We start from the raw sequence: 26348 nt of genomic DNA, 5'->3' as shown, positions 1-26348 counted from the left end.
CCAGAGCCAAGGGCAAACAAAACGAGACAGGAGTTCTAACAGTGTAAGCTCCCCAGATCGAACACGAACGACACATCTACAGGCAGGTTAAGGGACAAGACTACAAACAGGTGGTAGCTTCCCCCCAGAGGTGGATCGAAAAAGGAAGCTGACTTACGAGTCAGTCCACTGGTCCATCTAGCTCAGTATTGTCTGCTCTGACTGGCAGCAACTCTCCAAGGTGTCAGGCAGGAGTCTTTCCCAGGTCTATGACAACTCGCCGCGGCCAACTCGCCGCCGGTCAATTGGATGCGGCCAACTTGCTGCAAGGACAACGCGCCGCAGGGAACAACGCAATTGCCCCCCACCCCGCAAGCCCGCCCTGTCACTTTGGCTTTCGATCCGGAGGGGACAAGCGGGAGGGAGGCGAGAGGAAGCTAAATTTCCACCTATCACCCACCAAAGCATGTCTTTCACGTTCTGCAGTGGAAGGAAGAATCTCTCTGCATTCCTACCTGTGGGGTTGTGCCCCATTAGAAGTGAAATGTCAGGTGCGAAGCCTGCACCAGAGCTTTAGAGCAGGGGAGCTGCCATTTTCCTCCTCATATTGCCCCTTTGCGGGTCTCCCCAAAGCAACAACACAACTCCCCCCACAAACCCATCCTGTCACTTTGGCTTTCAATCCGGAGGGGGCAAGCGGGAGGGAGGGAAGAAGAAGCCAGCCCCACCCCCCACCCCCGAGAGAAAGCTTGCAAAACCTTTTACACACAACAGAGTTTTCTTACACAGAACAGAGTTTGCTGCAAAGGAACAAGCAGCAGGCAGGAAAGCCTGCAGTGGCAGCAGTGCCTGCGCCGGATTGAAAGCCAAAGTGACAGGACGGGCATGTGGAGGGGGCGGGCGGGGAGGGAGATGGGTTGTCCGCTGAGCGGAAGCTGCAGGGAGGGCTCTCTGGGCGCCTCTTCTGCTTTGGACAGAGCACCACCCAGCCCTCCTCCTGCCCACCTGCCCCTTGGTTTTGTCAGGAGGAGCTCCGTTTTGCAGGAGAGTTGCCACTTTCTCAGTGAGGCTGGCAAGTTGCCTCCAGAGAAGGGCCATTCGACTCGAGATGGGTAGAGCCCACATCGCTGCTCTCCTAGCCCGCCTCCCCCACCCGCCCCATCCCAGTGAGGCACGGAGCAAAACAGCAGCTGCTGGAGGGAGCGAGTTGTGGGGTCTTACAATGCCATCATTTGCCAAGTTAAAGCACAAGCACGCCCATAGCACAACTGTCACTTCTCTCAACTGTAACACAAACACCTGTCTAACGCCATACCAAACACAAGCATGTTTCGACAATTGCTTGGTGATTCTGAAACCCCACAGTGTCCAACAAGAGGCGGTGTTCTATATGGGGAGGATGCTAGGAGAGATGCCAGTTTTCAACATGCGGATAATGCGGCCCAGACCACAGCCCAGTCTCTTGTTCATGCAAAGATAAATTAATAGATACAAGCCTAACAGTCTGTACAATCCTGCAGAGTGAATGACTGACGTGGCATCTTGATATCTTCTCTGCCATGTAAGCAGTTTTATGCTGGGCCATAGGGTGCTGAGAGAACTCAGCAGCAAGGTCTGCTGCTGCTTTGGGGAGACCCGCAAAGGGGCAATATGAGGAGGAAAATGGCAGCTCCCCTGCTCTAAAGCTCTGGTGCAGGCTTCGCACCTGACATTTCACTTCTCATTAGGCACAACCCCACAGGTAGGAATGCAGAGAGATTCTTCCTTCCACTGCAGAACGTGAAAGACATGCTTTGGTCCGTGGAAATTTAGCTTCCTCTCGCCTCCCTCCCGCTTGTCCCCTCTGGATCGAAAGTCAAAGTGACAAGACGGGCTTGCGGGGCGGAGTTACATTGCTCCCTTCGGTGAGTTGTCCCTGCGGCAAGTTGGCCGCATCCAATTGACCGGTGGTGAGTTGGCCGCAGCGATTTGGCCCATTCCCGTCTTTCCCAGCCCTACCTGGAGATGCCAGGGATTGAACCTGGGAGCTTCCGCATGCAAAGCAGATGCTCTGCCATGGCCCTACGGCCCTATCCCCTATCGTTGCTCTTGGTGTGTGTGCTTATCCCACTTTTGCCAGTGGTGAACTGCTTTTGCAGTGTTTTGAACAGTTTCAAAAACCTGCAAAACCTGCTTGACCAGAGGGACAAAATAATGGGAAGAGACGCATCTCTCTAACTACTTCCAACTTTCATAAAGACTATTATCTAACCCCAGCCTGATTCCTCCCTCTAGCTGCTCCCTTTCAACCTTCCCTTCTTACAAGGTGTTTGATCTTATCTTGAGCACTAATGGAGCCTCACACAAAACACCTTCTAGTTATGTATTTGCTGGGGTGATGTGTAATGGCCCTGCGCAGGGTGGCAGCTCTGACTGCATGCATGCACTTTGGGGTTGATTTTTGATAGCACTAATCTTGCAAGAGTGGAAGACAAACATACATCATGCCTAGGATAAGCATGGACCAAGGGATCAAGAAGAAAGGAGGAGAAACAGCAAGAACCTGGACATCCCTCCACCCCCAATATATAGCCCTTTATATCAGAACAAGCAAAGATGTCTGTACTCAGAAGGAGAAACCAGACACAGCGATAACTAGAGATGCTAGCGAACCCCATTAATCCAGAGCTTGGATATGTGTGCTGGGAGCGCAGAATGTTCATTTCAAAGAAGAAATGAGCATTACAAACCAAGTTCTTCTTTGGCTTCGATTAAAGCCAAGCCAGAGAAGAATCCCCAGCTTATAGCCCCTTATGAAATATAGAGCTGCCACTGAAAGTCACAACCTAGTGTTGAGGGAGGGAGAGGGAGAGGGGATGCTGTTTTCAGCAACAGTCCTGTGTTTCTTGCAATGCTTCCTTCTACTCTCAGACTCTGCTAAAAACTAGGAAGTAGAGAAAAGTACCCAAGAATGTTGGCTCCTCCCCATATACCTGTGAGAAGGAGTAGGCAGAGGTGTGAGAGATGGCCCACTACCCTCCCATGCCCTGAAGCATGGATGCAGAGAAGCAAAGTAATAGTACAAGTTAGTTCCAGATCAAGCCTGGGGCCTGAGTCAGAGAGAGAGAGATTGAGATTGAGATTGAGACAGAGAGAGAGAGAGTGAGCCATTCCTCTTTGAACTGCCTCTCTTCTGTGCAAGAGGGAGGGGAAAGGGATATATTTGCAGGGGCTGCTGCTTGCTGGGTTAGGCCATAGCCAATCCCCATCCAGCTGTTTGCATCCCCCATGCAAACAGAAACAACAAGCAGGCTAGACAAGCAGGGCCCAAGAATCCTCCCCATCTCCCCTACCATCCAATGAGCTCCGGCAACAGAACAGAGGCCACATCCCCGTTACTTCTTACAGGGCAGAGAGTCGTGTGGCAAGCCTGCGTGCCTGCTGATTGGCCACCCACCTCCTCCCATGTTAACTCAAACGGTTGGTGGCGCCTACCAGCTGTTTCTTCCACTATGGTGCCAGCGGGGCTTCCGGCCCGGGAAGTCTGCTGCCCCCAGTGCTGAGAACGGAACATCACCATCTCCTCCAGGTTGCGCAGCACAGTCACAGTGCCCTGGGGAGGTGCAGGGGTGACCCGAGCTGCCTCCAGAGCTCTGCAAAAGGCAGCAAGCAATTGTCACACTTTAACATTTATCCTGCACTTTCGAAGTGCTTCATGGGCAGCATCTCTCAGACCCACACAACACTCCTGCGAGGCTAGCCAGGGTTATCATCCCATATTGCAGTTGTGGGGGTGGGGTGGGGGCGGTGTTGAAGACGTGACTTGCCCGAGGCCATCTGAGCAGGTTCGTGGTTTAGAGCTGAAGGGAGGCCTTTCCATTTCACACTTAAAGCACTACATGACCAGGTTAAGTAGAAGCCCGCGACTGGATGGGAGTTGTGGCCAGGGTTCCCTGTAACAGATTGGGTTTTTTTTTTTAATGCTTCTTTTTAATTGTTTTTAATCTTGTTGTTGAATGCCCTGAGGTCTTAGAATGAAGAGTGGTATATAAATATAAACAAACCGGGATTCCCAGATGTTGACTACTATACCCATCATCCCCAGCCAAAGGTCATTGCAGCTAGGGATGATGGGTGCTGTAGTCAACAACATATGGGGATTCCTGCTACAGGGAACACTCCTGGTTACAATTTCAAGTGCTGCTCACAGGATGATCAGCAATAAACATGTAAAAAGCAGCATCTTCTAATATTTTTAAAAAGCGAGTTTGGTGTTTTCTGGCATCTGCTCATCAACACTACAAAACAGAAGGCTTCTTCCCAAGGGGGCTTACCTGTCTGAGGAGACTATGCCTGTGTGGCTCATAGAGCGCCTTACCTGCAGGAGGAAAAAGGTAAAACATGGCACTGAGAATTCATGTACAAACACAACTTATTCCAGACTGACACCTGCAGGAAGAAGAGCTACAGCCTCTTTGGTCGGCCTTCGCCACCTCCCGTGTGAATTGGGAGCACCACTCAAGACACACCATGAGTTGGGAAAACCCGTGGAAATGACTCATCACCCTTTGATCCCTCTTCAACTACTCTGATTGTGTTTACAGAGAGGTGTTTAAAAGTAAAGCTGTCATTCATTTTAAAGAAACTTAATCGTAGGAGTGTTTGTCAAATTAAATTTGCATTGAAATGCATATAAAAGAAACCAGGGGCAGAGCTGTAATAGGGTGCACAGGTCCCAAGAACCTGGGCTGTCCCGCCTCCGGGACATTTCTGGGGCTGCCTCGGTGCGCCGCTCACCTCGCCGGGGCAGCAGCCGGCAGTCTCCAGGAAGTATGGTGGCTGATCCAGGAGCCCACAGGGAGGTTGCCTTGCCCTGCCCCTGCTGCTCAGCTGCCCTCTGCACAGGTGTAGCGGCCATTTGAGCAGTTGGCATGGCAGCCAGGTGAGAACACGGGCTGCCTATGTCCTGCCTACACCACTGAGAAAAATAATAGTTGAAAGGGAGGGTGCTCTTTGCTTTCCAATGCTGATATTGAAGCAGACACTCCTCATCTGTTCCCATGTTTAAGAAGAAGGTGAAGAAAAGAGGTCTTATTCAGAAAGTCCAACAAGCCATAGTAGCTGGATTGCAAACAAGCCATGAGCCTACGTGTTCTCACCTCATTTCCCCAACTCCCAGAGGCGGTGTTGTGCCGTAGAGTCGATTCCGACTCCTGGCGCCCACAGAGCCCTGTGGTTTTCTTTGGTAGAATACAGGAGGGGTTGACCATGGCCTCCTCCTGTGCAGTATGAAATGATGCCTTTCAGCATCTTCCTATATCGCTGCTGCCCAATATAGGTGTTTCCCATAGTCTGGGAAAAATACCAGCGGGGATTCCAATGGGCAACCTCTTGCTCCCTAGGCAAGTTACTTCCCCGCTGCACCATTAGGTGGCTTCCAGAGGTGTAGTGAGACACATTTCAGTGGGGGAGCAGAGATGATTATTAAAGGGTCAGGAGGGTTGGGGGATAGATTACCATAAAGAAGGTTTCTGGCAAGAAGTGTTGATATGGGGACAGAATTCTCATTTGTAAAGCCACAGCTGCCTGTGATGCTGGAACTGGGAAACCTACGAACACCAGGACTGCAAAACAGGATCACACCAGGAGGAGGAGCATGTGGCTACACATCTTCTTCGCAACCCAGACTTGTTGGCATTTAGAAAGGCTTTTTATAATTGACTGAAATTTTACAGCTGGCTGAATATTTTTATTCTCTATGCGCGTGGTTGTTTTACAGCGAGCTTCCTACCTGGGTGGAAATGTGGAATATGAAGAGGAGAAATGAATGAATAAACGAATGAACAAATAACCACAATCAGACTCACCCGGTGAGAATGGGGGAGTTTGGTGCCCACAAAATCAGAAGGCTGGGGGACCACCAGAGGATGGTAAAGTTCAGGAGCCAACCGGGTATTGGCAAATTTCATGCATTCTTCTAGGGTGGAGATGAACTGGCTGCAGGTGGCCCGCAATAAGGACGAAGCTTCATTCATCTTCTGGGGAAGCCAAGAGCAGAAGGGAGGGAGGTGTGAACAAGAGCGGAGGAAGCCTGCTGAGCCTGAGCTACAGAGTCCCAGCCCACAGAGCTCCAGACAACAGGAACATCCAGTCGCAGAGGTGGTACAGCTCTCCCATACAACTCTGACCTCCTCAGTGTCCATGCGAGGGCACCTTCAAACAAGCAAATGATTCTGCATAGGAAAATTAAGATGGTACAGCAGCACGAGAGGACTATGTCACCTCTGCAGTTGAATGTTTGAATGGGTCTTGACACACTGAGCGGGTACAGATGCAACGATGACATTCTCTCTAAGAGATCTGCAGCGGGCTGTGGGGTCATGCAGGGCAAGCCCCCCCCCCCGGCTTAACTGCACTTACAGGAGATGTCAGGGGCAACGCTAACCACAGAGAAGGCTAAGCAGATTCTCCCTTTATTTAAGGTTCTTTACAAGGTTCAGAGGCCAGTTAAAAGGCCAGGGTGGGTGGACTCGTGTGTGCAGGAATGGAGTTTCCAACTGCTTAGCCACTGTTAAGCAATCGAAAGCACACAATTGCTCCCTCCCCCAGCCCCTCCATTCTGGAGCATGAGATCTATCCTTCCAATGCACCAAGCAGTCCTCTAGGGTAGAAAATCCAAGCTGCCCCAGCTCGGTCTAGGCTCCATTCCTTCCTCAAGTCCCTTCCACTTTGCAGAGTGACAGTGGGCTGGATCCTAAATCCCTGCGTGCAATCGTGTACAGTGACCTACCGTAGAAAGGGGCATCAGACTAGTGTCATTGCACTCACACAAATTACACTAGAGTAAGCTCATCAGTTCCAACGGGTTTGCATAACACAATTTATGCTAGTTCCGTTCTTGTGCGACTCACATGTGGGTTGCGGTTGCTCCCCAGTTTGACGATTATCCTTCCTCAGAGGCAACAGCCTCAGGTGGCAAATGTTGGGTGTCACAAAAGGGTAATGGAGTGGGAGAAGCAAAAGCCCCATTGCAATGGATGGGAGCTGCCATTTGTTGAAATTGGGCTTGTGCAGAAGTACTTCCTGGTGGATTGTGACCCATGCAAATGAGTGGGAGGGGCAATGCCACTGGGGTTTTGAAACTCCAAGGAACTAAAAATGTCTTGGGCCGGGCCTGCCCTTTCTTCATTTAACCATCTCTGCAATGTAGGAGTGACTGCCTTCTGTTTTCCAAAAGGATAGCTGGACACAATTAAAAGGTACTCAGCAGGTGAGAATGTAGCCAAGGTCTCTGTTCATTAACTGCGAGAGCCACAAGAAGTATTGTTCTCTCTTGAATCTGAGGGACAGAAGGTAGTTAGGATCTACTAGTAGATCTCTCGGTGATTTGTGGCAGAAAGGCAAAAATTACCAACTCTCAATTGCTTAGCAATAGCAGCCACAAAAAGGATTTTTGGTTCCTTGTGGAAAGCTTGCCGGGGGGAGAGGGGGAGAGAAGGCATCATGGGCTTGTGCATGAAAGGTCTTTAAGCTCCCTTCCAGCAGTGGCAATTCCTGGGTTAAGACTGTGCATCTGTTCCTAAAACCCTCCTGAGATGCTATTTTGCACCTGGCTCTGGTATACTGATTGCATTGTTATACGATCAAAAACAGGTGTCTCCTGACAGTGTAAGACCTCAGGATTCTGGTAAATGCTTTTACTAGATTCTGCAAGCCTGAAGTCTGCCTACCCCCGCCCTACAGAGGTAAACCAACATTTGCTCAAAAATGATCCAGAGGACACATTGTCCTTGGGCAATCCTAGTACAGATGGTCAATAGTCCCCCATATACACCAAACTGTCTGAGTGTATTCTCTCGAGAGCTGTCCCCACCTGGATGTCAAGTGGGGAGCCATTGTCTTGAGGATGGGTTGCCTCCTGAACAGCCAGGACCTGCTGCGTCAGTACATCGCAGTAGAGACGCAGTTCGGAGAGCTTCCTTCCAAGGGACTCATTGCTTAAGTCCAGATCTGAGGGAGACAGCAAGACACAGTCTTACATAAGAGAGCATAGAAAAACCAGCATTGCATGCAGAAAGAGAGACTTCCCCTTGCTTAGAGCAGAGCAAAGCTAAGCTGCCGGTTAACAGTCAAGTGCAATGACAACCATTGGAGCAGGAAGTGGGAAGGACAGGGCACAAAATATGGGACAGGAAAATCACGGTCTGCTTTGGTCACCACTCTTGCAGGGGAGGAGATTTAAGGCAGCATTGTCTAGGAGCTCAGCAAGCAAAGCTTGCTCCCTATGCCACAGTGCCCCCTAGTGGGTCATTGCAGAATTCAACAGGAAAGCATCTCCAACCTAACTTCCTTTAGTAACCTCTTCCAACCTTAGAGAGAGGATGAGCTACAGATCCAAATACGTTATTTTAGTGATCCAGCATAGCTATTGCTACACGACTACAGAAGTTTTTATACCATTTTGACATAAGCTCTCAAAGCGTTTTGCACAGAAAAAAATAAGTAGTTCACTGTCCCCAAAAGTCCCCTTACAATCTAGGAAGAAACATAAGGTAGACCCCAACCATCACCACTGGAAAGATGCAGTAGTAGTGGAGTTGGATAGGGGCAGCTGCTCTCCCCCTAAGTAGGAGAATAATCACTTTAAAAGGTGTCTCTTTGCTCAGTTGGTAAGGGCTAGCATTACACTAGGTTTGCTCTCTTCTCAGGGTGCGTACAATCCAGAAGAGACATGGATTATAAAAACATAGGAAGCTGCCTTATACATAGTCAGACCTCTGGTCCATCTAGCCCAGGGCTGTTTAGCTTTGGCCCTCCTGCTGATGTTGGCCTACAACTCCCATAATCCCTGGCTATTGGCCACTGTAGCTGGGAATTATGGGGGTTGTAGTCCAAAACCAGCTGGGGGCCAAAGTTGAGCAAGCCTGATCTAGCTCAATATTGAGGCACTTCAGACAAGCAGCATGAAGCGCCGAGAGGTGGTTTGCAGGGAGAGCAGGTTTGACCCACTCTCCCCACAAGAGATCACTCGCCTGTCGCCGGGCAGGTAAACTGCCCACCCAGACGAGCAGCAGCTTTATTTCCAGTGCTCCCACGCCCGGCCATGGCTGTCTCGGTAGCTCCTGGGGTCGGGCACAGAGAAGCGCTACTGTGCAGTGCCCCACCCCCTGGAGCCCCACCAAGAGTGTGCAGCGCATTGCAGGGAGCCTCCCTCCCCCCAAGTGTGTCAACTGTCAATTGTCTAACCTCTGCTAACTGGGCAAAGAGGCATCTTTTAATGTGGTGATTCTCTTTATTGAGCAGGGGGAGAGTAACTGACCCTCTCCACCCCCAGCACAGGACCTCCAGTGACTGCTGCTGGTGTCTAGCTTATGTTTCTTTTTTTAGATTGTGAGCCCTTTGGGGACAGGGATCCATCTTATTTGTTTGTTATTTGTGTAAACCGCCCTGAGCCGTTTTTGGAAGGGTGGTATAGAAATTGAATGAACGAACCTGGTGTTTGGGCACACTTGCGCCCGAAACCTGGGTTAAGTGGTGAGCTACGTAAGTGGGCATGCTGCCACAAGCTGTGCGGCTCCCGGTGGTTCACATGCGCAGCAGAAACCGGGCTGGGCTCCCTTAGCCCGGTTTCTGCTCTGTGTGTGAATAGCCTCCTTGTCTACTCTGACTGGCAGTGGCGCTCCAAGGTTTCAGGTGGGAGGCTCTCTCAGCCCTACCTGCAGATGCCAGGGAGTGAACCTGGGACCTTCTGCATTACAGTCACTGAGCTACAGCCTCATCTCCAAACAGGGCATTGTTCGATTGTGTGTGTGTGTGTGTGTGTGTGTGTGTGTGTGTGTGTACGTGCACGCAAACAGCAGCTGTGAAGGCCCTAATCTGCACTGGGGACACACCAGAAGCAAAGTATTAAAGGTCCCTGACTTCATGCCCCTGCCTCCAACTCAGCTGCTATTGATTGATTATTGATATACCACCCCATGCAAACAGCTCTGGGCAGTACACAACAACATATAACAGGCAACATGATTAAGATCACATTTAGTCTGGCCAACCCCAAGAACAGAACACCATCAACTTAATGCTGCATTAAAATAATTTATTTCCCAGAGGTCTGAGGTAGGTAACAAAAGCAAAGTGAAACAAGGCTTCCATCCTATGCACTCTTTCCTGGAAGGAAGCCCCACTGAACACAGTGGGACTCATTCCCAGGTAATGATGCACAAGATTGCCTTGCATGAGCATTTCATTCAGTGGCACTTCCTCCCCCTTTCCCCACCCTCACTTTGAGCCCCAACAGGTCTTCCAACATTCCTCAGAGGTGCTTCAGTTTGGACTTAGGCGAGTCTGCCACGGGAAGGAGCTCTGTAACTGGGAGACGGTCGCAGAGGGTGCCTCTTTTGATGCCCTCCCTGACTGAGCCAGACACGCATAGTATCATTAGGAGGACCTCTGCAGTAGATCTCAGAGATTATAATGGGACAAAAGGAGGTCTCAGAGGTAGGCCAGGTCTAACCTACAAGTCTCTGAATGGCTTATAGCCAGCACTTTGAGCTGTGCCTGCAACAGAAAGATCGAGTTGGTGTATACATCAGCACATGGGTAGAATATTCTTCCAGCCACCTGCCCCTCCCCCCCCACCCCACAAGGAGATGGGCTACTCCATTCTGTACCAGCTGGAGCTTCCTTCAAGCAGTTTGAGGGCATCCCCACACAGGGCATGGTGCAGCAGTCACGTCTGGAGGTGACAGAAGCATGACTGAGTCACGAGGTCCTCATCAGACAGTAAGAAGCGAAACCTTCTCGCCAGGTGTTGGCCTCTTTATCCTTTCGAACACAATGCCTCTGTTATCACATTATGGCACCAGAGTGAGAACCAACTTTAGGAGTGCTTTATCAAGATTTATTATACGATCTGAAGAGAAACCAGAGCGTTGCGCTTTATCAAGAGCTCCTTGACGGAGATAGCAGGCCCTGAGTTGTCTTCAGTTTAAGAGGCTGGAGGGAAATGAAAGTGAAGAGCCGCGTGGCTCTGGCATGATCAGGGACTCCTGTTCTGCCACACTGCGACCACCACGGAAGAGGCACACAGCCTGTGACGTGGCCAGGACTTTGGGTACAGCGAGATGGAATAACCAACAGGATCAGCTGTGCTGCCCGGTAACCCTAGGCAAGAAGAGAAGGCACACCACTATTGTTTCTACTGTGGCGACAGATCTAACAAACCTGGGCCCGACATCCAGAGGCTGAGATCACTTACACACAGTGTGCTGAATTTGCCATTGGCTTGGCTTGCAGCAGCTGCTCCTGTTAACCTCTGTTCTGGGGGCTGCCACTTCATATAAAGGCAAGCAGTTTGCAGGACTGGTGCCTCCGCTTTTCCCTCCTCCATTTGGTGTCAACTGGTCTGATGCCCTCTATGGCTCCAGGGCTTCGTGGGCCATGGGAAGGATGCCACCTATGCCCTTCCTCCTCCTCTGTTGCTGCTTAGTAAGCTTGATGCCCATGCTCAAGCTCAGTAATAGCTGCCACAGCTCACCCATGGGATTGCTAAGCACCGGCCCGGGAGCAGATCGGTGGGGGCCTTTGATGTAAGCTTTATCAAGAGTTATACGATCTGAAGAGAAACCAGAGTACTGCACATCCTTCCAGTGGCTGCTGTCAATCTTAGCTTTCTTTTTTAGATTGCCATTTCATGTATTTATATCTATGTAAACCACTTTGGAAGTTTTTTGTTGTTGACAGCAGTATAGAAGTATTTGTCGTATTCACTTCACAGGACTCCCAGGCAGGTTGCAAGAAACAAGACATCTATGTGCTGTTTCTGAAGTGAGTAATGCCTCTCCAGAACATGCTCAAACTCCCCTGCACTTGTGCTGTAAGACAAGGTGCTCAACTTTGGTCCTCCAACAGATGTTGGCCGACAACTCTCATAATCCCTGGCTATTAACCACTGTGGTTGAGGATTATGGGAGCTGTAGTCCAAAAACAGCTGGAAGGCCTAAGTTGAGCAGGCCTGGTGTAAGAGAAGCTGTACTGAACTGCTGATGTAGGAGCCTACCAAGCAGAGTACTACCTCCATGACAGAGCAGACACCCCCCCCACACACACAATATGGCATGAGACTTGGTGTGGTCTCTAACCTGTCTGGGAACCCAAGAAGTGCAAGCTTTTACATCAGCACAGAGGACTTCAAGGAATGTGGAACCAGTCTCAACAGCTCCCACATGGAATGCCAGCCCCATTGCCCAGCAAGCCCCCACCTCGACAGTGGCCTGACCTTGCCAGCTGTTAGTTCCACCTATACCTGCTAATGGAGATGATATGGTTGGAGGGGGTGGGGACTACCTTTCCCAAAAGACTTTCACCAGGAAGCGTAGGCAAAGACTGGGTTCTTTGCTGGCAGAGGGTATTCATACTTGAAATCTGAGAAGGTTGGGTAACAGAAAGCATAGATAGGCAGGGGCTTAGCCCCTGCATGGCAAACCCAACCCAGAAGGAGACTCTTCCATATACACTAACAGCCTTTTGAGGACAGGGGTTAAGCAAATGGTTACTCTCCAGCTTCGGGCATGCCATCAGCTTTCCACCTCTTTAGCTCTCAACCTGGGCCTCATTTTCACAGCAGCAAAAGGAGCTCTCTCTTCCCAGCACCACCTCAATGCACACCTTTTAGTTTAAGAGATGAAGGGGGCTGAATAATGAGGGGCTAGACAGACAAGAGGACCCAACACCCCACCTGCATGGTCCAGTGTACTTGGTATATGGGATAGGAGAGCAAACAGCAGCAGTCTTCAGCTGCTGACAGGCAAGGACTACAGGGTAGTGGTCAGAGTGCTGGGCTCAGGAACTTGAGAGACCTAGTGTCAAATCCCCATTCAGGCATGAAACTCACCGAGTGACCTTGGGCCACTCACACTGGCCTTACAGAGTTGCTGTAAGGATAAAATGGGGAGCATGTATGCCACCCCAAGTTCTGTAGATGAAGGGTGGGATAGAATAAGGTCTAGGAGAGGAGAGCTGGTCTAGGAGAGGAGAGCTGGTCTTGTGGTCGCAAGCATGACTTGCCCTCATAGCTAAGCAGGGTCTGCCCTGGTTATATCTGAATGGGAGACTTGATGTGTGAGCACTGCAAGATATTCCCCTCAGGGGATGAAGCCGCTCTGGGAAGAGCAGAAGGTTTCAAGTTCCCTCCCTGGTGGCTTCTCCAAGATAGGGCTGAGAGAGATTCCTGCCTGCAACCTTGGAGAAGCCGCTGCCTGTCTGTGAAGACAGTACTGAGCGAGATAGACCAATGGTCTGACTCAGTATATGGCAGCTTCCTATGTTCCTAAGTGTATCAATCAATAGGAAAGGAGAAAATGGAGGACCTCAAGAAAGGGGGAAGTGACATGTGTGGAGATGGTCTATATGTGCAAGTAAGAAGGCTCACTGGGGCTCCCCTGGTCACAGGACCAAGCAGGATTGGCAGAAGAAGCTCCAAAATTGAGCATGGTAGAGAACAGGAAGACATCTCTTGGTGTTCTACCTTAGAATATTGCACCAGATACATGGGTGTCATAATGATCAGGGCTGGCACCAGTTACGACATCAGTGCTTCAAGACAATCCAAGATAATGATTAAGAAGGTGGAGCTACCACCTCCCTGAGATTTCTGGCCAGACAGAACAGGAGTGCTCAACTGAGGACAACCACATCCGAAACAAACTCAGATATGCCTGCTAATACAAAAGCAACTTCTGGAACGCCTGAACAAGTAGGGCCAAGCTAGAGCTGGTTCAGAAGGGCCAAGATGTAAACCAGCTTCTTCCTAGCCTTACAGCCTTCTTCAGTGGCTCTCTTTCTTCCCAGCTTTTGCCAGAACTCTTAAGATATTTAAACACAAGTAGATCAAGTTCAACACAGTGTTAACACCTCCTGATATTAAATAGCAGTTCTGGGAATTCTGACTCTTTCGACATTCCAAACATGCTGTGGTGTGACCAGGAAAAAGATCCCAGAGCAAGCCTAGGCAGATCTGAGCTGACCTGGTGCCTTCCATTTAGTTCTCTGGGTCACTGTTGAGGCATGTGAGGGGAGCAGAAGAGCTCTGTTTCTCATCCCCGGACCCAGAACTAGGACCATCTGGAGGAAACCTCAGCACCAACCCAAGGTTAAGGACATTGCTTTACTGTCTCTTGTACAAGGGAGACTGTTGCAGTGGGACTGAGGAAAGGACTCCGTTTCCCCATTCTTTCTACAAAGCTTGCCAAGGTGTTGGCTAGTAACTGATAATTGGTTTTTACTGTGTTACCTGAATCCAAGACTAGGTCCATCCCGTTCGCCACCCACCACCCACCCCCGATGTTTGAAATTAGAAATCAGGTCATCATTACAGGAAAAAACAGGTTTCGCCTATATTTGACCTCCGTTCTTAAGGGGGTCGTTTAAAATTCAGAGTCCTCTTTGGGTAAATATGGTATCTTTATGACATTTATTAAATGAAGAACATACATTATGTTCTGCATGCATGTAAAGCTTGAACATTAAGCCCGTGGGCTAATTCTCTGCAGAGCCCTAGAAAAATTGAAGTACCTTTTTGCAGTCCTTTCCCCATATTTGTGGAATTCATCCAAGGCCTGCCTAAGCCCCTCACGGATGACAGTGGGGATGAGAGAATGCCTGCATCATTATAACTACATGGCTGCTCCTCTCCCTGACTCCAAAGGCACACAGAGGCAGTTCTCTACCCTGCTGTGACTTGGCTGTCTACACCCACAAGTGGTGTGATTGGCTTGGAGACGTGTGTGCCATTGCTGCCCAACTGAATGAGCAGCAGCAATGAGGGCAGGGGCAGCCCAAGACCTCTGGGCACTTGAGGTGGGGCAAGAAATGCCCCCCCCCCGCGGCCCGTATGCATCTCACCCCTGCCCGTTGGCTCACCTGCTCCCCGGCCACTGCCACTACTGCCTGGCTCGGTGGCAGCAAGCCAAGAACCTCTCCATCATTTCCTTGGTGCACGGTATTTGACAGTGGGAGGAGGAGAAACTGAGGCAGACAAGGAAGTGTGAAGGAGAGGAAAGTGGTAGGCTAAGTAGACTCTTTAGCCCAGAGATGCTGGGTGCTCTCTAGCCCAAGTTGTGGCTGGGGGTGATGGGAGTTGTAGTTCAACAACAGCTGGAGGGCCACGTTGGCCCACCTCTGCCCTAGCCCACCACTCTCCTCCTCTCCATTTCCCTCCACCCCTTCAAGTACAGCATAGTAAGGAGAACAGGGTGGCTCTTGGTGTGCTGCCTCCAAGTCAGATAGTGGGGTGGGGGAGAGTAGGTGAGGTGGCCAGCATGGCAACAGTTGCCACCTTCCCACCACACAGTGATCATTTCTGCTCATTAGGAGGCCAGAGCTGGGTGATGGAGGGGACAGGAAGAGGAAAGAAAGAAACTGACGGATTATTAGAAGAGGAAGCGAGATGGGGCACAGGGAAGGGAATTAGAGGATGTCGAGAAAAGGAACAAGGTGTGCTGAAAGACTGAGATGAGGGGGTGAGGGAAGCGAAAAGGAAAATGGAGGTGCAGAGACATTCGTGGTGTGAGGAAATGGAGAATGAAGGAACAACAGATTTTATTTATACCCTGCCTTTCTACTGCAAGGTGGCAATCCAAAATAAAAATAATGATGCTGCAAAGAGACTGTGGGCAGAGAACACACACAGGGGAACATATGGAGGTACAGACCTATGGTGGTGAACAGAGGGGTGGGGAGAAACACCCACATACACTCTGTGGAACTGCAGGGAGAGAAGAGAGTAAACATGCACTATGTGGAACATAAAAAGGGATTCATGGGGGTTTAAGAAGTCCACAAACTTAAAGTGTGTATTAAAGCACTTTCCCATGTTTGACATGACCCGCTTGTGCTAAAGAGTGCTTCTCAAAAGCTACTCGAGTTGCACATCCCCACAACCCAATACAAAAAGCAAAATCTCAGTTGAATATAAATCTAAGCAATGAATCATTAAAATCAGGACAATTTCTTTTAGAGATCAACTCTGTAATTATTAAATGGTTAAGCCATTTTCCTCTTGATGGCTCAGAGGATACAGGTAGCCCTTGTTATCCACAGAGGGTTCCTTTCACCGCAGATAAGGAAACCTTGAGTCAATGAGAAATGGCGGGTGAGCGGGGGGGGGGGTGTAGGGTCAATGAGGTTAGAAGAGGGCTAAAAAAAGCAGGGAAAAGGTAGAAATAAGTGCAGTAGAGTACTGTACCAGAATCCCCAGGTCTCCAGCTGTCTAGCAATGCCCCCTAAACCCCCAATTTCCCATGGGAAATTTATTTATATATAATGTTATTTATATTTATATTTATTTTACAAGAACCACAAAATGGCTCCATCCTACAAAATGGTGGGAAGAAATGACATTGAAGTCATTTCCAGTCTCCTAGGAACTACAGATAGGCGAATTTTGCCTATGTTTTAAACTGCAGATGATGAGGTTGGGTCTACATTCCCCAACCATGGATATGTGAAATTGTGGGTGCCAGGACCTGGTATAATGAGGGTCACCTATATTTCCATACATCTCAGGGGAAATTTCCTCTTCTCAAAAGGCATGTGCACACCTTGATAGGTGAACTGGGCTATTCCTTGTTTATTCTTCACCACCACCTGAGCCACCAAATTAAATCCTCATTCTTTCCATGGAGAGATCATGTGACCAAGAATGTTCAAATAAAGCAGAGAGCCCAGCTCACTTGTTTTTTCCCCTCCCTACATCTCAGAAAACAGAGTCAGAGGCTCAGACCAGTTGAGAGTTCTATCCAGGAGATTATAGATATTTGCTAAAGAGGAGTGAGTTAGACACCTCATTCTAAGCCTACTTTCCCAGAAGTTCCTGCCCTACACCTCCCCAGCGCTACCAATATCCTGCTTAACCTCAATCCACAGTCCCTCTTATTTTAAACTCGGTTTCCAGTTCCATCAATGCATTTGCACTGAGAATAAGCAAAGGACCAACCTTTCTCTTTCTGGCTCCTGCTGTCCCCGAGGCAAGCCTTGGAGCTGCCCAAGGCCACCAGCCATTTCTGTCTCTCAGCAGCACCTCCTGCCTTCAGGTAAAAGTACTGCTCACCTGGAATGACCAGCTCCATACGAGTGGAATCAGTTGAGTGAACTACACGGAGGGATTAGAAAAAACAAAACAGAGGGGTGGTTGGGATGTCAACGGCTCCCCTGCCACACATTCTACATACACAGGAACCCCATTCACACATGAGTTGGTGGTTTTAATGGATTTACCATGTTAGTTTAATCCTGTAAACTGCCTTGGAATACACTGATGAAAGGTATAGAAATTTAACTACATAATTTATATTCTATCAGTTGTACATGCATTTACAGTGTGCACATATACAATTATTCAGCACACATACAGTAGTACAATTCCTATCTGAACCCACTTGTCCCTGGGTTCACTCTTAAAAATGCATGTATTCTCATTTATACAAACATATGTACAGACTATGTTGTTGTTGTTATAATAACAACAACAATAACAATAATAATAATAATTATTATTATTATTAGCATTTATATCCCGCTCTTCCTCCAAGGAGCCCAGAGCGGTTTACTACTTACTCAAGTTTCTCCTCACAACAACCCTGTGAAGTAGGTTAGGCTGAGAGAAAAGTGACTGGTCCAAAGTCACCCAGCTAGTATTATGGCTGAATAGGGATTTGAACTCGTACAACATAATGTCTGAACAGGGCTCTGTTCACACGTTTGCATTCTGTACTAAACTAGGAGTAGCCACTGTTACCTAGAATCCCCACTTTGCCCAGAATGATGTAATGAAAGGGAACTAGAAACCTACCAGGAAGTCCAGCTAAATGGCAAGGAAGCCACATGAAGTAACTCAAGTATCTGCCTCAGATGAAGCAGGGGTCAGCATTACCATCAGGCCCCAATATCCTAGACCCAAGAGACTTTGGCCTCTTAGAATGAAATCATCTGTGGAGACAAGAGCTCTTTGACTACTCCCACACTAGCAGCAAAACCAGTTTCTACCTACCTGTAGAGAACCTATGGCTGCCAACTTTTATAACAGTTCCTGCACCTTGATCTGCAGACATTAGCAAACAGATCTCCACATTCTGAAAAGCTACCAACTTCTCGGGATCAAGCCACGTTTAAAGGTTCAGCAGCAGGTCAGGATATTTTTGGGCAATCTTAGCTTCATAAGGGAAAAACTTGGCATGGGAGTCTACAAACTAGAGGCAAAGCTGCAGCCATTATCAGCAGTCTAAAAGCGTGTCTCCGTCACAGCAAATCTGAAGGTCACTTTTACATCAGCTGGGCCATACAGAATGCAATGGATCTTTGAGATTTGTATTGCATTACAGATCAGCTGTGCCCCAGTTGCATGCTGAAGCACAATCAAGTTGAGACATGCAGCAATCATGCCTATGTTATCTCATCAGCCATGCATCAATGTCTGCATGGGGTAGCACATCCACCACAGGGCTAGTCTATTGTTCTTAAGTTTAACACGCATCTTGTAACAAGTGAACATGCATCTCCTGCTATGAGAAGGCAGAAGTGGCGTGGGGGATGCACATTGAACTTTGCTGGACTGTATCCCCTTGATGTCAGGATGTTGCATATAATTCTTCATCAAGCAGAAGAGAATGGTGGTGAAATTTCAGCCACACAGAGGTTGGTTGCCATGCAATACCAAGTAGCTCCACTCCTCTTCAGAGATACAGTGGACTTAATTGGGATCCCCAGGGTACTTTAAAAATATGCAGCATAATTCACAGCTATAACATCTGTATTCATTTGACAAATGTTATGCTGTGTCATTGTTCTGTTCAGCATGTTAAATGCTTCAATGACAAAGCCATCAAAGCAAAGTGATCATCATGGGTGTGTGTGTGTGGGCAGGGGATGCTCAATGAGTCTTCCAGCAGCGGAGAGATCTGCTGCTTCTCATATTAGCCTGGGAAGGGGTGTGACCAACCACCCTGAAAGGAATGAATGAAAGGAAGTAGCACAGCAAGGTCCCAATCCCTTTTCCGACCCAAGAACAACAATTCTTCAGGACATTTTCCACAACTGCTGGTTGCCCGGATGTTATAAGGGGCACAAACTGGACCTTGCTGGATGAATGGGATATTTGTTCCCCAAAAGGGGCTGGCAAGGGTTGTTGAAAGAGCAGCTAGTAGAAACAGGGAGAACTGCAGACCTTAAAGGCTCTAAAGTATGATCTGAGGGCACAGGATGCAACAATCCAAGCTGTACTTGGATGGGAGACAACCTGGAAACCACACGTTCACTCCACAAGCTCTATGGAAAAAGAGGCAAGATACACAGGTGATAAGAGGAAGGTGGCAAGCAGGGAACCTGAAAGCAGAAGGTTGGCAGAGTGAAGCTATTGCAGGTCCCAGGAAGACAAGGCATATCCTGGAGAGGATTGAAGAATTAATGCAGATGTGGGCATATATTCCACATACACAACATGCCACAAAGTATCCAACCCACAGACACTGATTGGCCCTACCTTTGATCTCGCACACAGCCATCTTGATGCTGCCTTTGCTACCTTTGCCTACATCATCCTGTGAATCGTAATAGGAGAGGATGCCATTCTCTAGTACGAAGTACCGTGGTTGCCAACCTGAGATGGGGGGGGAGAGAGGAGAATAGAAACTTCTGTTCTGTGACAAGCAATGTCTTCTCATAGATAGCTGCTTGAGAAAGTGTTAACCCCTCCCCCCCATAATAAGAACAGGTCTGTACAGGGTTTCCGTTTGGGCTCAGAACCCCACAAGTCATTAGCTCACGCTGAGGGCTAGCCAGTGTGGTATAGTGGTTAGAGTTTTGGACCACGACAGCCACCAGTCTCAGTCTAACCCACCTCACAGGGTTGTGGAAGAGAAACCCCAGGGCCCCAACCAGAGCACTTATGAATCAAGCACCATTTATTCTGTGTCTTAATCATCTGCCTGACTGGAGGAGATTCAACATAAGTTAAGATTTCCCCAGACTGGCCAATTTCCCCAGAAGGTGGCAAACCCACCCCATTTTCTGCATTTTAATATTTGGGAACAGACATCCTCTAGCAAGTGCTCTCAGTACTACAGAGGAAAGTCCCAGGACTGACATCTATGACCCTAAAATGATAAGGGAAATGGACTCTCCCCTGGCCCAGGCAGGTCAACCAGGGGCATCAGGAGGGGGGCTATGAAAGGCACTCACTACAAGAGAGCTGGTCTTGTGGTAGCAAGCATGACTTGTCCCCTTAGCTAAGCAGGGTCCACCCTGGTTGCATATGAATGGGAGACTATATGCATGAGCACTGTAAGATATTCCCTTTAGGGGATGGAGCCACTCTGGGAAGAACAGAAGGTTCCAAGTTCCTTCCCTGGCATCTCTCTCTCTCTCTCTCTCTCTCAGCCCTCCAAGACAGCGCTGAGAGAGATTCCTGCCTGCAACCTTGGAGAAGCTGCCGCCAGTCTGTGTAGACAATACTGAGCTAGATAAACCAATGGTCTGACTCAGTATATGGCAGCTTCCTATATAAGAAGTAATAGGGCTTCCACTTTAAAGAGAAAATAATCATGTGCAAGAGCTGCCTAGCAAGCAAAAGTCAACTGGTGAAGCCTGTTCCTTCATTGCATCTCCATGCCAGAGAAAACCTGCAACTATTGAATTTCTTCCAATTGTTCAGTTGTGGGACTCTGGGAGGTCCAGAGGCTCTGTGCCCAAGAAGATGGAAACCAGAATAACCCTGGCTTGGAATGGATCTTTCCTTTTTGGAAAAGCTTTAAAGGCAAGTAACACAACGAGAAACGTAATATCTCCAGGAACAAGGCGGGAAAGGAAGAGGGAGCCCGGATTCCATCCCTACCTCTGGAATGCCTGTGTTGCTAGGATACAGAAATGGGGGGGGGGATGGTTCTGGCGGGTGGGGAGAAGGCAAGTTGGTCCGCATTGCTAGGTAACGGAAGATAGTGTGACTAACGCCCATCCGTCCGGTACCAGACCCAGTTGAGGACTCCCTCTCACCTGAAAGATAGTTGGTCCATTTCAGCAGCGCTCCCTCCATCACCAGCACAGTTTCACTGACATCGCCGGTACACGGAGTCCAGCCAATCATGGCTCTGCGCCGGTGAGATTCAGCCAATCACAGAGCAGGTCAGAGGCGGCACCACTAGAGAAAAGGAAAGGGGGCAAGAGAAAAACAGAAGATTGGATACCAAGTCTGGTCGGGGGAAGGGAGGATATCAGGGAGGAACCAATCAGGCTGGGAAATGGTCAGGGCATTGGAAGGGAGACAAAGCCAGGCGGGAAGGAGAAGGCGGAGCTCGGGAGCCAACCAGGTGACCCCTTCTTACGCGCATATAGAGTTATGGGCAATGTAGTTCTGAGGCTCTATGGTGACAATGAACACGATCCCCAACTTCGCATCGAACGCACAATTGGCGTTGTTCATGTTTCGTACCTGAGTTTATGCCCACCCACGCTAAGGAAAAAAGAAGCTGTATTTCTTCCAGTACAACGTAATCCACGTTGAATTCTGAGGCGTAGGGCATATTTACTAGACATGCAGCCCGATCCTTTCTGTGCGCAGTTGGAAGTAAATCCCACTGAATTCAATTGAGTGAACACTTTCCTGGGAGTAAATCTCATTGAACAAAATGGGGGCTTACTTCTGAGTAAGCAGAAGCATTGCTCTGTAATACATAACATGCGGCAGCCAAACATCTATGCATTCCTGACTGAAAGAAAGAGAAGTTGCAATCTCCAGGAGCAGGAGAGGAAACCTACGGCACGATCTAGCCAAAAAGGAGCACTTTTAGGTCTCATTGTGAAATGAATGGAATTTGGAAGCATTTAACTTGGCTAGATTGTGCCCTGGGTTTGTAAAAATCCTAACTTCCATAAAAGATGTTCAAATGACTAAATGTCAGCTACTAGCTGTACACCAGTGGAAGGAAGCGCACCTTTTGAGCAAGCTAGCAGCGTGCCTCAAATCCAGTCCATTGTCATTCATGCTACAAATCAGTACATATGCAAACCTCCATGCCTTACGTAAGGACGGATTAGCCTCTAAGTCAGAGATGGCCAACTTCTATTTCTATTCCTTGAGGGCCAAGAGTTTGAAGGGATTCTCTCTCTCTCTCTCTCTCTCGCATTTTAAATTTTTATTTATTAAAGGCAGAACGTTACATAACATATCACAGATCACAGAATGCATAATATACAGTTTAGTTTTTAGATGTTACCAATCCAAAACATTAACCCAAACAAATCTGAGCATTTTATGAATAACACACATCTTTCCATATCTGAATATAACAAGAAAGCAATACTTTACCATAATTTATTTGATTAATACAAAATATTAAATCTTGCCAAATCTCAAAGAAAGAATATGATTTTGATTGTCCTGTTCAAAGATGCAACAAATGGATTAATTTATCTGCAATAGCTACAAAACAAAGCTTATTGTAGCATTAATCTAAAGGTAATTTTCCATGCTTCCAGTTTTTAATTTATCACCATTCTGGTGGCTATCAACATATAATTCATCAGCTTTTTAGATTTTATTACTTTATTATCTTCAGTAAATATTCCCAACAATACTAGCTGATTATCTATTTTAATTTCCTGATTAATGATTTTTCCCATTTCTGCAAATACCAAGTCCCATAAGGTTCTAATCCTTGTTCATGTCCACCATAGCTGAAAATATGTGCTCTCCTCATTACAGTTGTTCCAACAGAATCTGAATTAATTTTTAGTAATATATGCCAATTTCACAGGAGTCATGTACCATCTATAAATTATTTTAAGGTAATTTTCTCTAATTTGAGCAGAGGATGAAAATACAGGTTTAGAAAGCCAAATCCTATTCCAATCCCCTTCATCAATGACTGATAAATTGTTCATAAATCATTTCCCCAAACTGATTTTAATCCAACCAATGGTGAGATTTTATACTCCAACAGAATAGAATAAATTTTGATGTTAGCCCTTTAGTTGATGTATTAGGGTTTGATTATTTTTTCAAATTTAGTAAGCTCTTTTGGCTGCTTGGATATTTTGTTGAGAAGAGGAAAAAAAGAACACAGTTGTGACAAATGTATCCAAGTAAGATTAAAATCTAGAAAATGTTGTTTTATTTGTTCCAATGAAACTAACATACCATTACATATCTCTCAATCTGACCCAATTATCCTTTACCCTATTATGCCCCCAAATATTTCCACACAAAAAGGATGGTCTACTACTAATATAAGCGGTGAGATGGAGAGGGATAGGTAAGATTGCCATTTTGAAGGGATTTGAATAGATTGAGAACACAGATTAAAACACCAGGCCAAATTCGTAATTTTGTTTCTGTTTTATCAGTTGTTAAGACAGTTATTACTCATGACTGGCAGAGTATTCTTAACAAATATTTGTCATTTTATTAGTTTTTAAGAAACAAAGGAGGGGGGAAATCCAGAAACCAATAATGTAAGAGCCATTATCCTTCCCCCACCCCACAACAAGAAAAATTCCCTAATAAATCTTCTGAGGGCAGCAACCCTAAATCCAGTCATGCGGGCTGCATGCATACCACAGAGGCTGCTATTTGGCCATCTCTACTCTGTTGAGTTAGCAGCCATCTAATGGTGCAGCGGGAAATGACTTGACTAGCAAGCCAGAGGTTGCTGGTTTGAATCCCTGCTGGTATGTTTCCCAGACTCGGACACTGACTCGGCACACGTTACCTTTACTCTGTTGAGTTAGGCAGCAGGACTGTGTGAGGGAGGCTGGCAGACAGGAGTGCTGGTCTGACCCTTCTAGTGCATGTATGTATGTATTTGTTTATTTCGGCCCAAGGCCAGCATAAATACAAAAAGAAAAAGAAACAACAACAGCAGTAAATGCATAAAATACATAAAACATCAATACCTTCAAATACTGTATATGTGGCTAAATTTGTTCAAATAAAACCGGTTAATCTGAAGTGCACAACCCAGCATCTCATGCCTCAGTGACTCTAAACCGAATCTTGCTTGCTATGAAGAGACATTTTGCTACCCTCCTGTAAGCATACTCTGACCTAGCAGTAAGCAGGAAAAGGACCTTCTCCCCATCAGAAGGGCAATTAGAATTGTAATGAGTTAGTAGTGGGGAGAGAAGCTTTCCCCTTAATTCAGTATAAAATCTGCACTTCAGCATCAGATGTTCCATAGTCTCCACTTCACCGTTCTGGCAGGGGCATAATTTTTGGTCGTAGGGCACCTTCCCAAAACGTCCTTCCAATACCGCCATATGAAGGGCGTTAAGTCTAGCTGCTGAAAGAGCCCTGCGATGATCCCCGTTAGAGATCCTAAGTAAATATTCAGTGGGGGAATGACTGCTGATTGGATCTCCTAAGAATAGGCCAGGGCCTATTTGGGCAACATCCCCCTGCTTTATCATATCCCAGATACGTTGAGTTATGGCAATGTTGGCCTTGCTGTGGCCCAGAGTTCTAATCAGGGGCAGGGAAAACCCCAAGGATGCTAACATTGCATTGATATCATTTTTCCAATGGGTCATAAAGCCATCCTCCAGTATCAAGGGAGCAATGCCCGTGGGGTGAAAAATCAGATTAAGCCAATAGGAGAAAACCATTTTCCACAATCTCGCTTCTACAGATAGCCATCCGATCTCCAGCTTAATGGCAGCATTTGAAACTGAGCATGGTAATCTAAGAAGAGACCTAATAAACTTAGATTGGACCGTCTCCAACTTTGGATAATTAGTTTTATTCGCTAGCACGCCTCTCACCAGAAACAAGGCAAGAGCCTTGGCCTTAAAAAGTTCTAAAGCTACTTGCAGCGAGTGAGCTCGTTTCTTTATGTGCAAGGAACAAATTGCTGAGGCGGCTTTCTGGGCGTTGGCAATAACATAATCCCTATGTGCTGTAGTGCTTCTGTTGGCCTGTAACACAACTTCAAGATGTTTAAATTCTAGTACTGTCCAAGTACACAAAATCCTGCTCTCTTTGGCCACCCATGCAATACACACATTTTAAAATAGCAGACTGTATATTTAATGAATTAAAAACCTATACAAGACTCAATAATACAAAGATTTTCTTCTTCCACTAAATGTAGAACCAACTATGTTTTCCTCCCTGAAAGACTCAGCATTAAGAAGAGAGTTGTAAAATTGGTCACTATGTGTAATGGAACCATGCATATCTTCCCCCTATTTTTGTCTGCTTCTGTTGCCTCCCCTGTGACACATTTTAGACTGTAATCTCCTTGTGGCAGGGAACTTGTGTTTTTGTTGTTACTCTGCAAAGGACCATGCACACCGAGAGCATTCTATAAATAATGAATTGAAGGAAAGGCAAAACACAACTCCTTCATTAGGGCACAATGTGTAGGTAGGTAGGTGCATTTGTTCCAAGGTAGTTCTAAGGTGTCAGGGCTGCAGAAATTCAGCAGGTGAGGCTTTCCCCTCATTGCATTGCATACTTAAGCTTCATCTGAGTTGGGGATGGGGACTAAGAGCAAACTTATTTGGGAGTGTATAGCTTCATGGGGCGACTGAGCAACATGGCTAAAGAAAAAGATTGATTTTGAGGACAGATTAGAAGGAAGAGAGATGGCATGTAGGTGTTCCAAGATAGAGTCCAGTCATTTAACTCCTGTTGATCTTCAGCACCTCTCAGTAGCACTCGATACTACGGACCATGGTATCCTTCTAAACTATCTTGCATGGATGGAGAGGTACTATATTGAAGTGGCTCCATTCATTCCTGGGGAGTAGGTTTTCATAGGAAGCTGCCATATACCAAGTCAGACCATTGGTCTATCTAGCTCAGTATTGTCTACACAGACTGGCAGCAGCTTCTCCAAGGTTCTGCTCTTCCCAGAGTGGCTCCATCCCCTGAGGGGAATATCTTACAGTGTCTCCCATTCAAATGCAACCAGGGCAGACCCTGCTTAGCTAGGGGGACAAATCATGCTTGCTACCACAAGACCAGCTCTCCCCTCCACCTTCAAAGGTGCTGCTGGAAAGATGAGTGCTCGAACCCTTGGTAATCAGCCTATGGGGTGCCATAGGGTTCCATCTTGCCCCCATGTTGATAAGATCCAGTGCTTTCTCTGTCTCCTTCCTCTATGCCTTTTCATCAAATAGAAACCTTGACTCGGTCTTTGATAGGAGTAAGACAGAGAGAACAAACTGACACTTAAAAGACAGAATTACCTCTGAAATCTAAAGATAGAATTGTTGTTGGTCAATAGATGCATTGATCCAGGATCACATACTCAGCCTGAGCTATAGTGGGTTACATCCTACCCCCTTAAGATGCAGGTTTGCAGCCTGAGTGTGCTTCTTGATTGGATGCTGCTTCTAGATGC

General features: G+C 47.4%; 1 protein-coding gene across 5 annotated transcripts in view; it reads right to left on the bottom strand.

The window, feature by feature from the left end:
• Positions 1 to 26321, bottom strand: part of LOC128345302 (pleckstrin homology domain-containing family A member 3-like) — a 29228-nt gene extending 2907 nt beyond the window's left edge. Inside the window, exons 1-8 of one of the 5 annotated variants that reach the window (XM_053297095.1) lie at positions 26194 to 26313; positions 21001 to 21145; positions 19493 to 19609; positions 17066 to 17107; positions 7832 to 7968; positions 5826 to 5996; positions 4293 to 4336; positions 3454 to 3611 (exon numbers count right to left, since the gene is read on the bottom strand). In XM_053297095.1, the coding sequence (XP_053153070.1) occupies positions 3454 to 3611; positions 4293 to 4336; positions 5826 to 5996; positions 7832 to 7968; positions 17066 to 17107; positions 19493 to 19609; positions 21001 to 21091 (760 nt within the window). In that variant the 5' untranslated portion in view covers positions 21092 to 21145; positions 26194 to 26313. Of the gene's footprint in view, positions 1 to 3453; positions 3612 to 4292; positions 4337 to 5825; positions 5997 to 7831; positions 7969 to 16951; positions 17108 to 19492; positions 19610 to 21000; positions 21156 to 26193 lie in introns of those variants that run through there. The other 4 variants (XM_053297093.1, XM_053297096.1, XM_053297097.1 and 1 more) reach the window with 4 other exon arrangements.
• Positions 26322 to 26348: the final 27 nt, after the last annotated feature.

This window comes from Hemicordylus capensis, chromosome 2, assembly GCF_027244095.1.
Source record: "Hemicordylus capensis ecotype Gifberg chromosome 2, rHemCap1.1.pri, whole genome shotgun sequence".
In the NCBI taxonomy this organism is placed as follows: Eukaryota; Metazoa; Chordata; class Lepidosauria; order Squamata; family Cordylidae; genus Hemicordylus; species Hemicordylus capensis.
The sequence above is the reverse complement of the archived record's forward strand: the minus strand, read 5'-3'. Positions and strand labels throughout refer to the sequence as shown.